This window comes from Nyctereutes procyonoides, unplaced genomic scaffold, assembly GCF_905146905.1.
Source record: "Nyctereutes procyonoides isolate TBG_1078 unplaced genomic scaffold, NYPRO_anot_genome, whole genome shotgun sequence".
In the NCBI taxonomy this organism is placed as follows: domain Eukaryota; kingdom Metazoa; phylum Chordata; class Mammalia; order Carnivora; family Canidae; genus Nyctereutes; species Nyctereutes procyonoides.
The window spans coordinates 631,287-649,806 of NW_026575120.1; the positions used below are offsets into that span (position 1 = coordinate 631,287).

Consider the following 18,520-nt stretch of genomic DNA (forward strand, 5'->3'; position numbering starts at 1 on the left):
ACTTTCATGCCTTTAACCATTTGGCTTAGATTCACAAGATCCATCCCTTCAAAAGCTCCATGAGTTGGTAATGTGTCCTAAGACCTCAGGGGTTGCATGCCTCAGAGAAGATATTTAAAAAGTTCCCACCTGTTTTACTTTTATATTTGGATTGGCATGAACTGATGCCTCTCAGCTAATTAAGTAGTCTTCCCCTCCCACCCTTTTCTGTCCTAGACAGGTAGGCAGAGTCTGTTTTAATGATGAGCAGTCTGGTCCACCACACTTCTTCATAACAAGTCAATGCGGGCTTACTCAGGCAGGGGGAGAACACCTGGCATTCTTCCTTAATTATATAGAAGGGTCAGAACTGCTGGCTCTCATGTGGCTTATTCCCTAATCTCGACTATCACATCAGACCACACTGTCCAGGGCAACTGTGCATTTTCTCCAGCTTAACAGGAAACCTGCCCTTTTATGATTTTGCACGGAGCTGGAGGGAGAACTCTTATAGCCAGGCTAAAACTGAGTAGGATCCTGGCCTAATCTGGAAGGCACTCCAGTTCTGTTTAGGTTAATTTTGAACCTTTCCAAAATTTAATTCTGTGGAAAAGATCATGAAATAAAAAGATACAGTTGCATACAAATGTACAATAAAAAGCACAAATTAATGCTGCTGGTTGCTGACTTAACACATGATTTTGAACAAAAAGTTCTCAATTGCATTTTTTGTTTCTTTTTTCTGTGCAGTGGGGATAATAACACTTTAACTTCTTCAAAAGATTATGAGGAGACACACAGGGGAGGGGAATTACTGTGAACAAGTTAAATCACTGAGGTTTTATTCTTTTTTAAAAAAAAGATTTAATTTATTTGAGAGAAGAGCGAGATAGAAAAAGAGAGCATGAGTAGAAGGAGGGGCAGAAGGAGAAGGAGAAGCAGGCTCCCCACTGAGCAGGGAACCTCTCTGGCAGCTAGATCCCAGGACCTTGAAATCATGACCTGAGCATAAGGCAGATGCTTAACTGACTAAGCCATCCAGGTGCCCCAAATTTTGCACCAGCCATCCAGGTGCCCCAAATCTTGCACGAGTTCATACCCCATTTAGTTTAAACTTTGGACCCAGACACAATTTAAAGTTAAAAATCTAACTCTTAATTCTTAGGTTATATGTATAAATCATGCAATGTAGCATTATCTTCAGCATTACGTTGAAACAAATAAAATAGGGTTTTAAAAACTGACCCTTCAAACTAGATTGATCTAAGTAAGTCCTTTAACAATAGTTCTATCTTTGATACCATCCTCCATTGTCAGCAGCAGTAACTGCCACAGTGTGACCTGTGACCCATGGGTTGGCCAAAAGGACTTCAGCATGCTGGTCATGCTTCTTCCTCTTTTTCTTTCTTTCTTTCTTTTTTTTTTTTAATTGAAGTATGACTGACAGACAACATTATATTAGTTTCAGGTGTATAACATAATGATTCAACAATTGTCTATATTGCAAAATGATCACCACAGTAAGTCTAGTTACCATCCATAACCACCCAAAGTTACAAATTTTTTCTCTTGTGATGGGAACTTTCAAGACTTACCTTCTTAGCATCATTCAGGTTTACAATACAGTATTATTGACTTTTCACCATCTGTACATTATATCCTCATGACTGATTTATTTTACAACTATTAGTTTGTATCTCTTGATTCCTCCCTACTTCCCCTTTCTCCTGAGCCTGTAGACCTTCTTTGTAGTCGTACAGTTTTAGAGAAGCTTAGTGCAAAAAGTGCTAGCAGAAGAAAAACAGGGGAGGAGGAAAACCTTGAAATGACAATATTTTATTTTTTTAAAAAATTTGTTTATTCTTGAGAGACACACGGAGAGAGGCAGAGACATCGGCAGAGGGAGAAGCAGGCTTCCTGCAGGGAGCCCCATGCAGGACTCCAAACCAGGACCCTGGGATTGGGATCGCTACCAGAGCCAAAGGCAGATGCTCAACCACTGACCCACCACGTGCTCCGAAATGACATTTTAATTTTAAACTCTAAAGCATGTCACAGCCTCTGCAGGTATGTGATAATTTTTCAAAGTATACAAAAATATGTATTTTGTTAATAAAGGTATCTAAGTATGGCTCTCAAAAAAATCTACTGGGCCCCCAGTTCAATTGCAGAGGCTGCAATCTCAGCCTTCCAGTGAGGCCAGGCAGCTAACACCAAAATGTGAATCCAGATGGGCATCAGACCATAATGAGGTGGGGGAGGGAAGCTGTGGAACTAAGAAAGCACTCAAATACAAAAGTTTAAAAACACTGAGCCAGATGGTGATACACAAATAGGCTGAATCATACCTTAAGGCTGCAAATTTTCAACATCTGCTCTAAGGTTTACTTATATAATCAAGGAGTCAATCGAAATCATTTATCAAAATTATTTTTTAAACCCCATTCACTACAGGCTTAGTGGATATTTAATTTTCTGTAACATTCTAGTATAGTACTCGCTTGAAGGTACTCTGTATTTGTTTAAAAATCAACAAATAAAAGTTCAGTATAAATTTCTTTCAAAAAGTTACATAATATTTCCCATGAGAAACTCCACTTGCTCCTGTGGGAAACTATACAATGGAGTTTATTAGCAGTAAGATTGTGCATGATCATCAGAATAGCAAAGTGATCTTTTTTACCTGAGTGCATATTCTAATCTGCCTGTATGAATTATGTGAGTAAAATCTTTGAAGTATTGTTGAGGAAGTAACTTGGGTAAATTGAACTTGACAGAGCCCCTTTATCTAGTTCCAATGTGATTATATTTTGAGGCACATATAGAATCATCAAGAATCCTGGTTTAAAATATGATTCAATGAGTACATTCCAGCATTAGATAAAGCAATACAGGACAATGAAAACTGTATTGAATAAGGGGAAACTTAACATCAATAATTCAACATTAACTTTGGGGGGGTTTAATTTGATAGACTGTTTCACATCCTTTTACATTTAAGAAACTTGTCAGTAATATATAAGGGAGTAAGCATTCATTTTACAACTATATGTTGCAGATGCATAAGGTTTGGTTGGTTGTGCCCTGCAAAGCTGCAAGAGGTGCCATTCATGTGAACAAGGTAAAAGGCATCCCTTTATGCGGAGTGTGATTTACTCAGTCCTAAAGGTAGCCTCATTGAGGATTTAGGAGTTAAGTAAGTTGTTCTGCCTCGTATGATTCTCAAAGAACAGAAATCTGTCCATTTAAGTACCTAAATTTAAAGTGCCTTTGTGTCTCTGTGTGTATGTATACATAAATATATAAAGATTGACAGAGAGAGTGCGCATGAGCATGCATGCACAAGGGGGAGGGGAGGGGCAGAGGGAGAAGGAGAAGCAGATCCCTCCTCCTGCTCAGCAGAGAGCCTTGCAAGGAGTGGGACTCGATCCCAGGACCCTGGGATCATGACCATGACCTGAGCCAAAGGAAAGCAGACACTTAAGTGACTGAACCACTCAGGACACCCTATAAATATATAAATATATTAATATATATATTTTATATATATAAAAATATAAATATATATATTTTAAAGATTTTATTTATTTATTAATGAGATATACACAGAGGGAGACAGAGACACAGGCAGAGAGAGAGACAGAGAGAGAGAAAAGCAGTCTCCATGCAGGGAGCCTGACGTGGGACTTGATCCCAGGACTCCAGGATCACGCCCTGGGCCGAAGGCAGGCGCCAAACCACTGAGCCACTCAGGCTGCCTAAATATATTTTTTAATGGACTTTTTCATTAGTGTACAGTTTCCTGGAACCTTAAAGAGACTCTGAAGAAGAAACTTGTACCTTTGGGTCAGGCTTATGAGCATGAAAATAATTAGAGTGCTGTTTTATCATGGATATTATCCCAGTGGTTATTGAAGTGTGCATGCTTAATGACAGCTTCAACAGCATTTTAAAGAATGTTATTGATACGACTTTAAAGGAAAGACAACTTTCAAGGATCCTACTCTACTTTGGAATTTCTCAGAAACAAACACTGAGACAAAGATTTGAGTGGAAGAAATTTAGATGGGAGGAATAAGAAATAGGGAATTAAGACAGGGAAAGAAAGAGAGCAAATACAAAGTGTGTTAGCAAAAGAAGTACCACAAGTGGAGTGGAACCTTCTGCGGAAAAGTGTAGATGGCGTATCTCTGAATTATCTCACGGAGGGAGAGGGAAACGGGATATTTATGTACCACTTCCACCATCTTTGGTCCAGAGCTTCTCCTGGGGTCTGTTAACTCTCTCAGAACGTGGGCAAACATGCTTTAATGACCAGAGAAAGCCCTACAAAGGCATGTAGGATACAATCTTCCCTGTTTTCATTATGTAATAGCAACCCTATATCCTTTTTTCAGCCAGGACTTCCTTCTCTGCTTATTGGTCATCTGGAATAAGAAGCTGAAAATGATAAGGGAGAAGATATAACTTCAGATTCAGTGAAGGGGCGCCTGGGTAGATTAGTCAGTTAGGCGTCATGACCTTTGGCTCAGGTCATGATCTCAGAGTCCTAGGATCAAGCCTTGCATTGGGCTCCCTGCTCAGCAGAGAGTCTGCTTCTCCCTCTCCACCTGCCTCTCTCCCTATTCATGCTTTCTTTCACTCCTTCTCAAATAAATAAATAAAATCTTTTTTTTTTTTTTTTTTTTTTTAAAAAAAAGGAAGATTCGATGGAGTCTTTACTCTGTCCCCTTGTAGAAGGATCCCTCTGCCTTCCAGGAACCAGGACCTCTGGCCCACCCTAGACAAAAGTTGTGGGGGTGGGAAGCCCAAATTCCTCAAGTCATTTCCTGATCTATGCGTTTTAAGCAGGAGAACTTGTTCAATTAAAATGGACTATGACGTGGATCAAAGCTCCATTTTGCCAAAGATGTGACATTGCTTTTGATTTATTATCATGGCTGATGGGGGCATTTTCAGGGACTTGCATCTGGCTTTTCTTCACATATGACTTACCCTGTGTAGGCCAATAAACCAGGGTGAGGTAAGGTTTTATCAGTTCTAATTATAGTTGTTTCCATGATGCCCTTGGGCAACAGAAATTTCCACTTGTTAGTTCCATAGATCCACTGGTTTGACTATGAAATGAACTGAGGCCAGGACTCCGATTTCATTTACCACTGGTGCACCCCCACCCTAAAAGGTGGCTATGATGCAGGTTTAGATCTACTGGCATGAGTGATCTAACAGCTGCATCTAACAACTGAGCTTAAATCTGCTGAGGAAATGTAGGAAATAGTTCGAACATGTGCCTCGAAGTTATCTCACCCACATCAAGAGAGAGCTGAGGTATGTGCATACCAACTCCCTTGCAAATATCTCAGTCATAGGATGAGGGCTGCTCTAGGAGGGGTGATTCTGAAGCCTATCTGGCTGCCATGTGCTCAGCTACAGTGGACTATGATGGCAAGAAAAAGCCTTCAGTTGCAGGCACTGGCAGTTGGAGGTCAGTATTAGGTGCACCCACTAAAACAGAAATAGCCAAAGGGGTAAGCATGAAACACTGATATTACCTTCTACTTTTAATTAACTTTTAAGTTTTATTTATTGTGCTTTATTTTATTGTATTTCTTAAATACCGCACAAACATAAAACTAATTGTTAACTCCTTTGCTTATTTATCTTAGAAAACAAGAAAACCGACCCAAATTACAAGTTAAGAGGACAGACAATTTGCAAACCCATAAAATTTAAGTTAACATTAATTCAGTGTGGGAGATAATATTTTGCTAAAACTAAAATGCCACATAGACTATGAGTATGATACTCTGCCAGGATTTTTTTTTTTCTGCCAGGATTTTTGAATTAGTCTTCCTTTGTTTCATGTGAAGACTCAAAAATTTCCACCATTTTTCCTTAATTATTAAAGAACTTTCATGTATATAGTGAATGTAAAATCGTTTCCCTTCACTTGGCTTGAGTGCATTATTTACATGCTAAGCCATTCTCTTTTATTCTTAAGAGATATAAATCTTGACAATATACACCTATAAACCTTCGGACAATATAAAAATATAATGTAACAAATTCAAACTAGAACATGGGGCTGAGAAAATGCAAATGTCTAAGTGGAAACACTAAATTTATCATTTTTCATAACATCCAAAGGTTATCTGTAGTTATCTAAAGGAATTCAATAATAAATAAGTAATAACAAATGAGTAATAAATAAGGTATCTAAAGGTACCAGGAATGGGGGTGCCTGGGTGGCTCAGTTGGTTATACATCTGCCTTCGGCTCAGGTCATGATCTCAGGTTTTGGGATTGAGTCTATTGTCAGGCTCCCCACTTAGCAGGGAGTCTGCTTCTCCCTCTCCCTCTGCCCCTCCCCCACCATTCATGCTGGCTCTCAAACCAGTAAATAAATTTTTTTAAAAAAAATTAAAAAAGGTTATCAAGAATAGCACATATTGTGATGTTGAATATTATTTCAACTTCTTAAGGATTTTAGTTTTTTTAATTTTGGAGAGATTTTTAAGGAACAGAATTTTTAAATATGGAAATCCTAATCTCAAATATCAATTCTATCAGTTTTTCATTGGTAACTTTTTCTTTGATTGAATTGAAGTAAAATTATACTGAATTACTGAATGCCACTATTTCTGTAAAAGTAACATGTACACCATGATCCTAGTTTGTTTTTTAAATTTTCTTTCCTCTCTTCCTTCCTTTGTTCTTTCAGCAGAGGGAGATGGCTGGAGTTATATATATATTTTTTAAGATTTTATTTATTTATTCATGAGAGACAGAGAGAGAGAGAAAGACAGAGACACAGGCAGGGGGAGAAGCAGGCTCCATGCAGGGAGCCTGACGTGGGACTCCATCCCAGGTCTCCAGGATCAGACCCTGCGCGGAAGGCGGCGCTAAACCGCTGAGCCACCCGGGCTGCCCTATATTTACTTTTGACTATTTAATCTTGGCTATTTCATTTCTGGGTGATAGGAATTTGGGGACTTTTAATTTTTCTTTCAATTTTTCTTGAATTTTTATAAGATAAAATCAGGAAAATTATTGGGAAAAACTAGTGTAATCGAGCTTGATTTCCATTATTTTTAATTATGTCATAGCTTCTGTGCTGATCTAAAGATCAAGACATATTTTTAAACCAATCTCGATTATAAACCAACCTAATTTCTAGGGGCCAAGTGGTCCAGGCATAGTATTATATTTATTTTTTGACAGTTCTCTTCAGCTTTTGGATATTAATTCATTGGGATGAGTATCTTTGGCCCAAAGAAATGGAAAAGATTTCTTATTCTTTACCTAGTTATGGTTAAAATCTATCATTCCTCTGTGGCTGAACCCATATTTTAAGCCCCTGCAATCTGTTGCTATGATGAAATCTTACAGAATTAACAAACTTGAGCCAGTGTGACTCTATATCAGGGTGATCCTCCAGGAGTCATAAGAAGCTCAGTGGTTAATCCCCTATATAGTTCTTGAAATGGAACTGGATGAAAATCAAAACTATATAAAGGAAAAAGGCAGTTTTAGGGTAAATATGATTCAAACCTCAGACATTAATGTTCTCTATTCCATGGACAATTAAGTGTGTTTGAAATTTAATGTCCTAACTTAACATTCCTTGTTGATAACTCAGCAGCAAGAGGCAAAAACTTAGAAGGTCAGGGGGCACCTGGGTGGCTCAGTGGTTGAATGTCTGCCTTCAGTTCAGGTCATGATCCCGAGTCTTGGGATCGAGTCTTGCATCAGGCTCCCTGCTTCTCCCTCTGCCTGTGTCTCTGCCTCTCTCCCTGTGTGTGTCTCTCATGAATAAATAAATAAAATCTTAAAAAAACAAGAATCTACAAAGTCCATAAAATTAAATGCTATTTTACTCAGAATCTAATACCTGCCTCAGCTACAAATGCAAGTTCCCCCCAGTTCAACTGACGTTAAATTCAGCCACAGAAATTCACGTCAGACTGTACAAGGACTCACGTCTATTAAAAACAATCCTATACCTGGAATTCCCAGGTGCTGCAGCTGTGTCAGGATAATAGATATTAAGTGGAGTTTTTCTTGCTGTCTCATGATTGCTGTTAAGACCCAAGCCTGAGGGAAACAGAGACTGAGGGTCCTACACCCTAAGTTCAGAGACACTAGCAGTTGGGGCCCATACCTCTCTAGCAGAGAGGAAAGGCCTGGATGAGAGGTGTGGGCTTGGGGAGGATGTGCTACTCATGGGAAGGAGTTATCCCATCCTTCTCTACAACCAAGGATGGGGATGCCGCCAGGAAAATTATTTCTAACAGTGGAAGGAGAGGTTAGCATTGAAGTTTGCTATTTAATATATATTGGATCAACAGACTGAGCGACTTGACAGAGGTCAAAGAAGGAGTGTTAGTGTGGTACTGAGATGCTCAGGGGAGCTAAAATCCCACCAGAGCCCTGGCTGAGTTCTTAGTTTAAGAAGAGTACAGAAAGACCTACTTGTGCCCATCGGCCCAGGAATGGCCTTGGGGGTGGACTGGAGGCATTGCCGGGACCATGGCAGTATGGGGGATAAGGAGGTGGATGCAGTAGGGCAACATGATATAAGTTACCAGCTGGCTGGAAGATATTAGCTCTTGAAAGGGGCTCCCAATGACCAAGGAAGCTGCTCCAAAGTGACCTCTTCAACCATTCACACAAGGACAGTGAGCTAGAATAGCAGGTAAGGTTGTCAAGAGAAAAGGACTGCAACCTCACAGGATATAGTAATTAGATGTCTATCTGTCTGTCTCTGGTTCTCCAAAGCCAGAAATCCATCTCATGCCTCCTTCTCTGTTCCTTAGACTGGCTGCTCTGTTGAGGTGAAGGGGGATGGCTAGGTTCGAAATAGTTAAGAGATTAAAATTTTGAAATGAACTGGATGGGAACTTCTGGCCAAGATGGAGTCGGGGCACCAGGCTTATATTCACTCCTGAAACTAAACATACACACACACACACACACACACACACACACACACATACACACACACACACAAGCCAGGCAAAATATACAAATCAATGCTTTTTAAGACATGCAATTAAGCATTGTTGGTCATTATAAAAGTGCATATTAAAACTAAGATGAGATATCAGAAGGAGTAAAATAAAAAGACTATTTCACACGTTGGCAAGGATTTGGAGGAACTGGAACTCTCAAACTATTTTGATAGGACTATACAACTACTTTGGAAAATAATTTGGGAGTTTCTAAAAACATTAAGCAGAAGCCTATCATATGCCCCAGCCATTATTCAATTAGGTATTTATCTAAATTTTTAAAAGCAGAGATGCCCAGATAGAAAAACTTGTACGCAGATTTTTCACAGCAGCTTTATTGGTCATTGTTTCCCAACCGGAAACAACTCAAGTGTCTGTCAACAGGCGAATGGATGTACAAATTGTAGTATAACCATATAATTGAATACAACACAACAAGAAAAAGACATGAACTATTGGTTCCTACAACAACATGGATAAACCTCAAAATATTTACGTCAAGTGAAAGAGACCAGACAACAAAATGACAGCATGCTCTTTAACGGAAGGAGGGCAAATGACAGCATGCTCTTTAACGGAAGGGGTAGGAGGGAGAGATTCCAAAGAGTAAGAGGAAATTCTGGGGAGTGATGGTTGTATTCACCATCTTGAGGGTGGTGATAGTTTCATGGACGCTTTTAAGGGTCAGAATGTATTGAATTGCACACTTGAAACATACTCAGCTCATTCTAGGCCAATAACACCTCAGTAAAGCTGATAAAAAGTAAAGAACCATAATGTGGCTATAGGATCTAAAATGGGACTGATCGAATCGAAGTTACTGAAAAGTTATGAAATTGGACTGAGGGAGAATTGAGTCCTTCCTCAGGCAGAGATAGAGTAGATTAACAAATATAGTGGGGGTGGGATGGGGACTGCTATCCTTTGTATTCTAGTTTCCTGAAATTTGGCAGTGCATTAGTTACAAAACCAGCCATTCACTTGCAATCACCAAATGCTACAGCCAACCCAAGAGCTTTCCTTATCCTATGATATCTTGAGAATGCAATGTTAGTTCTGCTAGTGCATTTTCAGGGACTCATGGCCGAGCTGTCATGTGCTCAGGCTTGAGAATTAATCTTATTTCTCTTCCCTCCGGGTTCTGAGGGACAATCAAGAAATAGACATGGAAATTGGGGTCAAAATATTATCTTGGATTTATTATAACTGGATCAGGGAATTAGCTTGGATCTAAAGTTTGACACCTTTACGTATGATTTGAATTTTTGTTTATTTGTTTATTGTTAAAGAGAGAGAGAGAGAGAGAGAGAGAGAGAGAGAGAGAGAGAGAGAAACAGCACTGGGGAGCGAGGGGAAGAGTGTAAAGGAGAGAAAACATCAAGGAGCCTCCCCATTGAGCATGGGGCTCCACACAGGCTCCATCTCATGACCTGAGATCATGACCAGAGCCAAAATTAAGAATCCAATGCTTACCTGATTGAGCCACCCAGGAGGCCCATGATTTGAATTTATTTTACCAGCACCTGGACAGCTGAATTTCTTCCTTGCTCTTCTCCCCACTCTTCCCCAATGCCAAGGCTGAGACAATTGTAGTAAATTCACCCAAAGGAGCAAGTGCAGAGGAAGAGAAAAACATTCTGTCTGTGTAGGCACTAATATGGCACTGAGAAGAGCTACTTGAGAAAATGTTTGGAATCATAGGAGGCATTAAATGTCATTACAATCATCAAGCTGACTAAGGGTCTTCTGTACATAAATAAGTGGATTGGCATTCAGGTGCTATGAAGTTTTAAAAATTTTTTTTGCTATTTTTTTTATTTGATGCACACATTGCTAGTATCAACACTAATCTCAGTACATTTTTTTCAACTGATACCTAGTTTACAAACTAGTCTTTAGTTGAAATGGATCTTCTCCATAGCAAAGTTGTATAATACATTTCTTTCAGGTATATGTCAAGAATTCCACATAAGTTGTTTAAGTACAAATTGAAATAAGATAGATATCATAACTATGATAGATATGAAGACATGCACAGGATTTGCTCTTTCATTTTGAAACACATGATTGATGCAAAAGTGTTGTATCATTTGCTCATTTAATTTAGGTATACTCAAGTCTATTACAAAGGGAAAGTGAGAGAGAGGGGAACAATTCAAACAGCACAGTTCACCTGCTCTTCTACTCATTCTTTATTCACCCAAATTACACATGTGATGCTCTTGACTCCTTCACTGCTCTCAGATCCCATGTGTCTCATATCTCACTACACTGAGTATGACTCTAGGTACAAGGTACATGTACTTGGGATGCCTGCCTGGCTCAGCAGTTGAGCATCTGCCTTCTGCTCAGGTCTTGATCCAGGGGTCCTGGGATCTAGTCCCACATCAGCCTCCCCACAGGGAGCCTGCTTCTCCCTCTGCCTATGTCTCTGCCTCTCTTTGTGTGTCTCTCATGAATAAATAAATAAAATCTTTAAAAAAAATTAAGGTACATGTACTTTAACATAGTCCCTACATGCAATCCATCTAACTCACTCGCTGCCAACCAAAGAAGTAGTGATCTGTTCCAGTGTAGGAGGAAGCACTGATCTTATAATTAGTAAGAGATTGCTTGTCTCTTATGTGGGTGGCTGTTGGCATCCAAACACCACCAACCTAAGAGATTTTCAAGAGGAATGATTTTTCTTTACCTTTTGTACTACCTATTTACCTGAACCCCTACATAAGATATAGCACCTCTGTAATATTTGCCATCCACTGGTGTTATTTCGTAAAGAGATTTGGGGAAGAAATAATTCTATTTTCTGTCAGAGCATAAATTTCCATCAACTTTGTAGCTGGTTGGCCAAGCATATTGACTTAAATGTGAGGCTTACCTATGTTTTGTCCCTCTATAAAGTACAATTTTTGAATATCTTTGTATTTTGTTCCCTTTTCCATCTTTAGCAACAAAACTAATCAATTTTATACTAGAAGGTATTATTTTGTACTTGTTCCTTCATAAGTTCACCAGAGGGGTCATTGCACTTTTTGTTTTAATGATAAAAGAGTTTCCATGGCTTTTTGCCACTCCTAGACAAGGTTGTAAAACAAACAGTGACCTGGGGACTATGGGTGACAGGGTTGTTAGTCTAATAAAAAAGTTTTCAAATATTCTTCAATATCCTTATTTATTTCTCTCTGTAGCTGCTTATACAAGATCATCTTTCATATTCATTTGTCCCAGTCCTTCAACAAATATTCTGCATTCATGCCAGTGTGTTGTGTTCTGTATTTGCAGTTAATGACCTTACTTGGAATTAGATATTTAAAATATTATTTATTTTTAATGACTCATTCTTGGGCAGTCAATCTTTTATTGATTAAACTACTGAAAACATAACTTCAATAGAATTTATAATTTTACATGTTTATTTCTTCTCATATTTGAGGTTACTATTGATACAGTTTACATGTTTTTTATATTGTGCAGCTAGTAATAGAATATTGTAATTATGATTGTTTTTGCTATATTCCCTTTTTTAACCTTTTAAAACTAGAATTGTGATTTATGCACCACCATTACTATTTTGCAGAATCTTACTATAACTATATATTTACATTACAAGTGAGATTTGCACTACCTTTTTATGTTTTTGTGATGTTAATTTGTGTTCTTTTATTTCCACTCAAAGAACTTCCTTTAGCATTTCTTGTAAGGCAGATCTGGGGATAATGAACTTCCTCAGCTTTTGATTGTTGAAGAAAGTCTGTATCCCTCTTTTTCTGAAGGATAGCGTCTTGGGGTATAGGATTTTGGCTGATAGTTATTCTTCTAAAATATTTTAAGTATGACATCCCATTCTCTTCTGGCCTGAAAAGCTTCTGTTGAGAAATCTGCCAGTAGTCTTATGGGGTTCCCTTGCATCTAACTTCTCTTTTTTCTCTTGCTGCTCTTAAAATTCTCTCTCTTTTTTTTTGTCTTTGATTTTTGACACTTTAATTATAACGTGTCTTAGTGTAGCTCTACTTGGGTTCAACCTATTTGAAATCCTTTGGGCCTCGTGGATCTGGATGTCTACTTCTCTCTTCAGGTTTTGGAAGTTTTCAACCATTATTGTTTTAAGTATACTTTCCACCCCTTTCTCTTCTGAAATTCCCATAATGTGAATACTGTTTCTTTTCATTGTGTCCCATAAGTCCCATACACTTTCTTCACTCTTCTTTTTTTTTTTTTTCTCCTCTAACTGGATAATGTCTAACATCCTAAACTCCAAGTTGCTGGTTCTTTCTTCTGCATGGCTGAGTCTACTTTTGAAACACTCCATTGAATTCCTCAGTTCAGTTACTGTATTTTCAAACTCCAGGATTTGTTTCTTATTCTTCTTTTTAAAAGAAAAAAAAAAGATTGATTTATTTGTTTATTTTAGAGAGAGAGAGAGAGAGAGAGAGAGAGGGCAAGTGCAGAGGGGTGGGGAAGGGCACAGGGAGAGAGAGTCCCAAGCAGACTCCGGACTGAGCATGGAGCCCCGCGTGGGGCTCCATCTTACATCCTAGAGATCAAGTTCCGAGCTGAAACTAAGAGTCAGATGCTCAACCAACTGTCCCACCCAGGTGCCCCATGTTTTCCCCCCTTTTTTTTTTAATGGTGGCTATCTCCTTTTCAAACTTATTTTTTCGTTCATAGTTTGTTTTCCTAATTTTATTTTGTTATCTATGTTTTCTTGTAGCTCACTAAACTTCTTTAAGAGCATTATTCCAAACTTTTTGACAATTCATAAATCTCCATTTTGGGGGGTCAGTAATTAGAGCTTCATTAGTTTCCTTTGATGGTGTCATACTTATCTGATTTTTTGTGGTCATTAATTCCTTACATTGGTATCTACACAATAGGGTAATGGGGCTCCTGTTCCATACTTTATATATTTAGTTTAGTACAGACCATTCTTCATCAGTCAGCAGCTCAGTGTGAGTTTCTGGATGTGTCTTCTGGTAAGGTCCTTGGGCAGGTAGGACCTGTGACCTACTATTATGGTTTCTTTTGGGGCAAGGCAACTGAGCTCTGAGGACAGGAATGGGTTGGTGTGGGGGTGCCACTGGCTGAGAACCATTGCCTAGCATGGTTCCTTATTCAGGTGAGGATGAAAGATGGGCTCTATGGTTAGGCTTACTAGATGGTCAGAAATGGGTACTATATTCAGTTTTAGATGAAACTATGAATTAGGTTCCCTATCCTGGTAGGGCAGAAGGACAGGACCCAGGGCCTGTACAACTCCTTGTTTGGGAGCCTGAGTCAGGCCAGAGCATACACTGAATTCCCTAGTCAGGTGAGGTCACTGGTTTTGCTCTGCAGATGGGGGAAACCATGAGCTGTACTCTCTGTTTAAATGCTACTGTATGTATGGCTGTTGAATTGGCTACACAGCTGCCCCTATGCTTTGGTTATTTTCCCTTGTTGGATAAGCTGAAGGCTATATTCAGTGATTAGTGGGTCTATGGATTAGATTCCTTGCCCAAACACAGTGGTGAAGCAGCATTAAACCTAGTAAAGCTCTTTGTTGTCTTTTCTCAAGCCAACCTGCATCCCAAGTTCCTGGCCAAACAAGGTCACTGACTTTGCTCTGCAAACTCTTGGCTCTCCCTGTCTTTCTCTAGCCTTGAGAAATGCTGAGTTGCACAGCTTCCAAGCGTTGTTACCAGTCCTTCTGGTCAGATAGGACGAGAAGACACTCTCCACAGTGGGTGGGGTTGTGACTCCACTTCTTGCCTGGGCATGGAAAAACCAGGCCCTAAGGACAACAAAATTCCTTATTTGAAAATCTGAAGCAGGCATATGTGCACTCTGCCAAGTTCTCTGGTCAGAGTGAATCTCTTAGATGTGCAGATGAACAAAGCTGGTGGTTGGGATTTCTACTTGGGCACTGCAGGTATGAACTCCATCTGCCAAGATCCTTGTGCTGGTTGTGGCAAGTACCTCCTTCCTCTATCATCACCAGATTTCTAGTGGTTGAACTCCCAGATTCCTCTGCAATCCTCATAGTGTGATATCACAGTAGGGCCTCCCACAAAGTGGCCCACAATGCTGGAGAGGGCTGGTTGTACCCCTTGGGTTTTGTTTTCCTACTGTAGGAACCAGTGGCTCAGGAGAGACTTTTGTGGTACTGTGCTGGCCTGGGGGAAGGACAATGTGGCCAACATTTAGCTGCTTCTCCTATTCTCCTAATGTAGTTTGTCTTGGTCCTCTGGTACAGGGGATGTGTGGCCTCACCCCTATGTTTTAGGATTCTCTCAGTGGTGACTCATTATTGAATAATTATTAGTTGTTCTTCTTGTGGGGCAAAGTCAGGAATGGTGTATGTTGTCTTTTCTGTCTTCACTACATGACTAATTATAAAAAGAAATCTAATCATCAAAGAATAAAACCCATACGTACATTTTTCTCCAGCCCATACTCTCCATTGAACTTCACTGGTGATAGAAAAATGAAATCAGCAACATTTTCAACTTTCTAATAAGTGTATGCCTATGTGATCAGGTGAGTGGATATTTTCATGCCTGGGCTAGATAACTTCTTTTTTTTTTTATGCTATGGTTCACTATCAACTCCAAGAAAATGAGGCATGTTGCAATCCAAGGTGTCATAGGGCAGTAGGGAACCTGGGATTTGTATTTCTGCTGTGTAGTGCTCTCTTCCTGTCCATTGGTAAACCACCTTGTAGCCATAGAACCATTGAAAGCTAGAGCTTCAGTGGGTCTCTGGCATGACCCAATATAGCTATCTCATTTGTCACAAAAGGAAATAGAGACCTGGGTAATTTAAATTGTCTTTCCCAAGGCCATACCCCTAGTTAGTGGTGGAAGCAAGTGGGGTGGTGGTGGTGGGGGGAGTCCAAGCAGGATGTTATGATTTTTCCACTATCATTTTGCTCCTTGGAGCAAAGCATGTCCTATGACATACATAGCCTATATGTAATGTAGGAAAATTCTCTAGAATTTCTCTAGTCAACTGGATGTCTTGACCCCAGGGAAGAACATAATGTCAGGAGAGATGCACCACCAATGCATCGCTGCTCTTGTAATGAAGGTGGCAGGTGTCCTGTGGGTCAAGGTTGAAGCAGTTGGCAGGAGAGTAGTACCTGCCTCAAACATGCTTCACCACTAGACAAATATGGGATTTCAATACTTAGGACAACTTGTCCTTTAACCTTGTGATTTCAAACAGAGATGTGAGTGGAAGTGTAGGTGGAGAGACAGCAAGACAATGACTAGGCATTTGTCAAAACCGTTTGTCAACTAGTTGAAATGTGGCATTTTGTACAAATACAAAAAATAAAGTACCAGTGGTAAATTATCAGAAAATAATAATAATTCTAGTATTGCTTTATTCATCTCTAATATACTGCTTGATTTTTCTCCTAAAAGATTAAAATGATGTCTTCTTAATGGTCAGGAGAAGTTAGGTTATGTCTCCATGGTTAGGTGAAGTTAGAGGAGAATATTATACAAAAGGCAAAGCTTTAAAAAAAACTTAGGAAAAAAATAAAATAAGGCTAAATTATGTTATTGTACTGTCTGGCAGCCCTGTGATTAGCGATATCAGGGGGTGTGTGGAGGGGGTGTGTGGAGGGGGTGTGTGGAGGGGTGTAGCTGTAGAGCTGCAATCGCTGCTTTCTATCTGGTGTTGACGTAGGTGTCAAAAACCAGCTGACAAGCTTGATGTTGGGCAATTCTTGTGATAACTTAGTTCAAGCTTCTGCTCTTAGGCAAACACCGAAGTGAAAAACAGACTGTAAATATTCACTAGCTAGAGGGTCCAGAGACTAATCAGGTTTTGCTCCATGCATGTAGACATTCGATCTCAGCTGATGGTCAGGACAGGGCGGTGCAAGGCATTATATGCTTTCTTATTTAGAAGCCCACTAATGACAAATTCTCTGCTTTATACCACTCACTGTGGCTTAATGTGATCATGAAAATAAATATTGGGCTAATGTTAAGTAATGTTTTTAGGGAAATACACAACAGTGGTAACCTGATTTTTTGAGTATAAAAGGAATACTACAACACTTCTGCAGGGGTTCGAATACAAAAATTATGCTTAATCTGCTGCACCCACGGAGTTATCTATAAAAAATCATTTCAAGAATCTTGTGTTTTTAGAATTCTCTGGAAAAAAGTAGACTTTTCTAAAAATGATAGAGAATACATATACAGACGATTTTTTCCCTTTTGGGTACAAATAAAGTTTTGCTTAATAAAAAAAAAAGGTAATGCTGTGTAGTTCTGAAGTACAGCTGATATATGTCTGGCACTTAAAAATTAAACTTTATGGGGATCCCTGGGTGGCGCAGCGGTTTGGCGCCTGCCTTTGGCCCAGGGCGTGATCCTGGAGACCCGGGGTCGAATCCCATGTCGGGCTCCCGGTGCATGGAGCCTGCTTCTCCCTCTGCCTGTGTCTCTGCCTCTCTCTCTCTCTCTGTGTGTGACTATCATAAATAAATAAAAATTAAAAAAAATTAAACTTTATGATAAAGGAATAAGGAGTTACTACAGTTTTGAGTTTCTTTGTCAATAAGAATGAGGTCTTATAATGCTTCAAAAATTCTTTAAGGCAATGCATTAGTTTTTATCTAGTTCACAGAGAGAGATATGGGGCTTTTTTTAAAAAAAAGATTTTATTTATTTATTCATGAGAGACACACACACAGAGAGAAAGAGAGGCAGAGACACAGGCAGAGGGAGAAGCAGGCTCCATGGAGGGAGCCCGATGTGGGACTCAGTCTCGGGTCTCCAGGATCAGGCCCTGGGCTGAAGGCAGCGCTAAACCACTTGAGCCACCCAGGCTGCCCAAATATGGGGCTTTTAAAAATATATCATACAAGTAGAGAAAACTTCCATAGTCTACTTTCCAAAAGCTTTTGGTTGAAAATAATAATCAATGTGTTGTGAAAAATTCAAATATGAAACATTACAGCAAAATAGGGATAATATAGCAAGATCCACATTCCTGAATTTCTTTCTTTCAAACACAATAGTTGATTTTAACAATTTTTTCTCCTATGTGCTCATTAACTCCTAAAGGAAAGAGATATCATCAATTTCACTTCTACTTAAATTAGTAAATTTGAACACAGAACTTTCTCTTCTTTTTTTTTAGTTTCATGTATTCAATAGAAAATCATAAGCCATGCAGTGGTGATCCATAGAGCCTGAGATTAATAAGGCATATCCTCAAGTGAGACATGAAAATAGGGAAAACTAAAATTCAATACCTTGCCAAGTTTTTACTAGAATTCATTAAAGGATACAAACAAAAAGAATTTCACTGCGTGCGTTTGATTGAGAAAAACACTGTACCACGCTTTTCCCAGGGATGTTTTGACAACCACTGTTCTGCTTGATTTTTAGGCTTATACGTATTTTAAGGCAAATGAAATCCATATGTTTCTGATTTACTTATGCTCAACTCATCAAAATGTAGTTGATGAGCTTCTTGAAGTCTGAGCAGCTTCTAAACCACACTTATCCTTGTGAAATAGAACTCAAAGA

At 39.2% G+C, this 18,520-nt stretch overlaps 1 protein-coding gene across 1 annotated transcript in view; it reads left to right on the forward strand.

The window, feature by feature from the left end:
- The window catches only part of MTMR7 (myotubularin related protein 7), a 173,872-nt gene that overhangs the window by 5,261 nt on the left and 150,091 nt on the right, over positions 1-18,520 (forward strand). Inside the window, exons 5-6 of the mRNA XM_055334655.1 lie at positions 1,850-2,046; positions 3,038-3,100. Of these exons, the coding sequence (XP_055190630.1) occupies positions 2,029-2,046; positions 3,038-3,100 (81 nt within the window). The 5' untranslated portion in view covers positions 1,850-2,028. The remainder of the gene's footprint in view (positions 1-1,849; positions 2,047-3,037; positions 3,101-18,520) is intronic.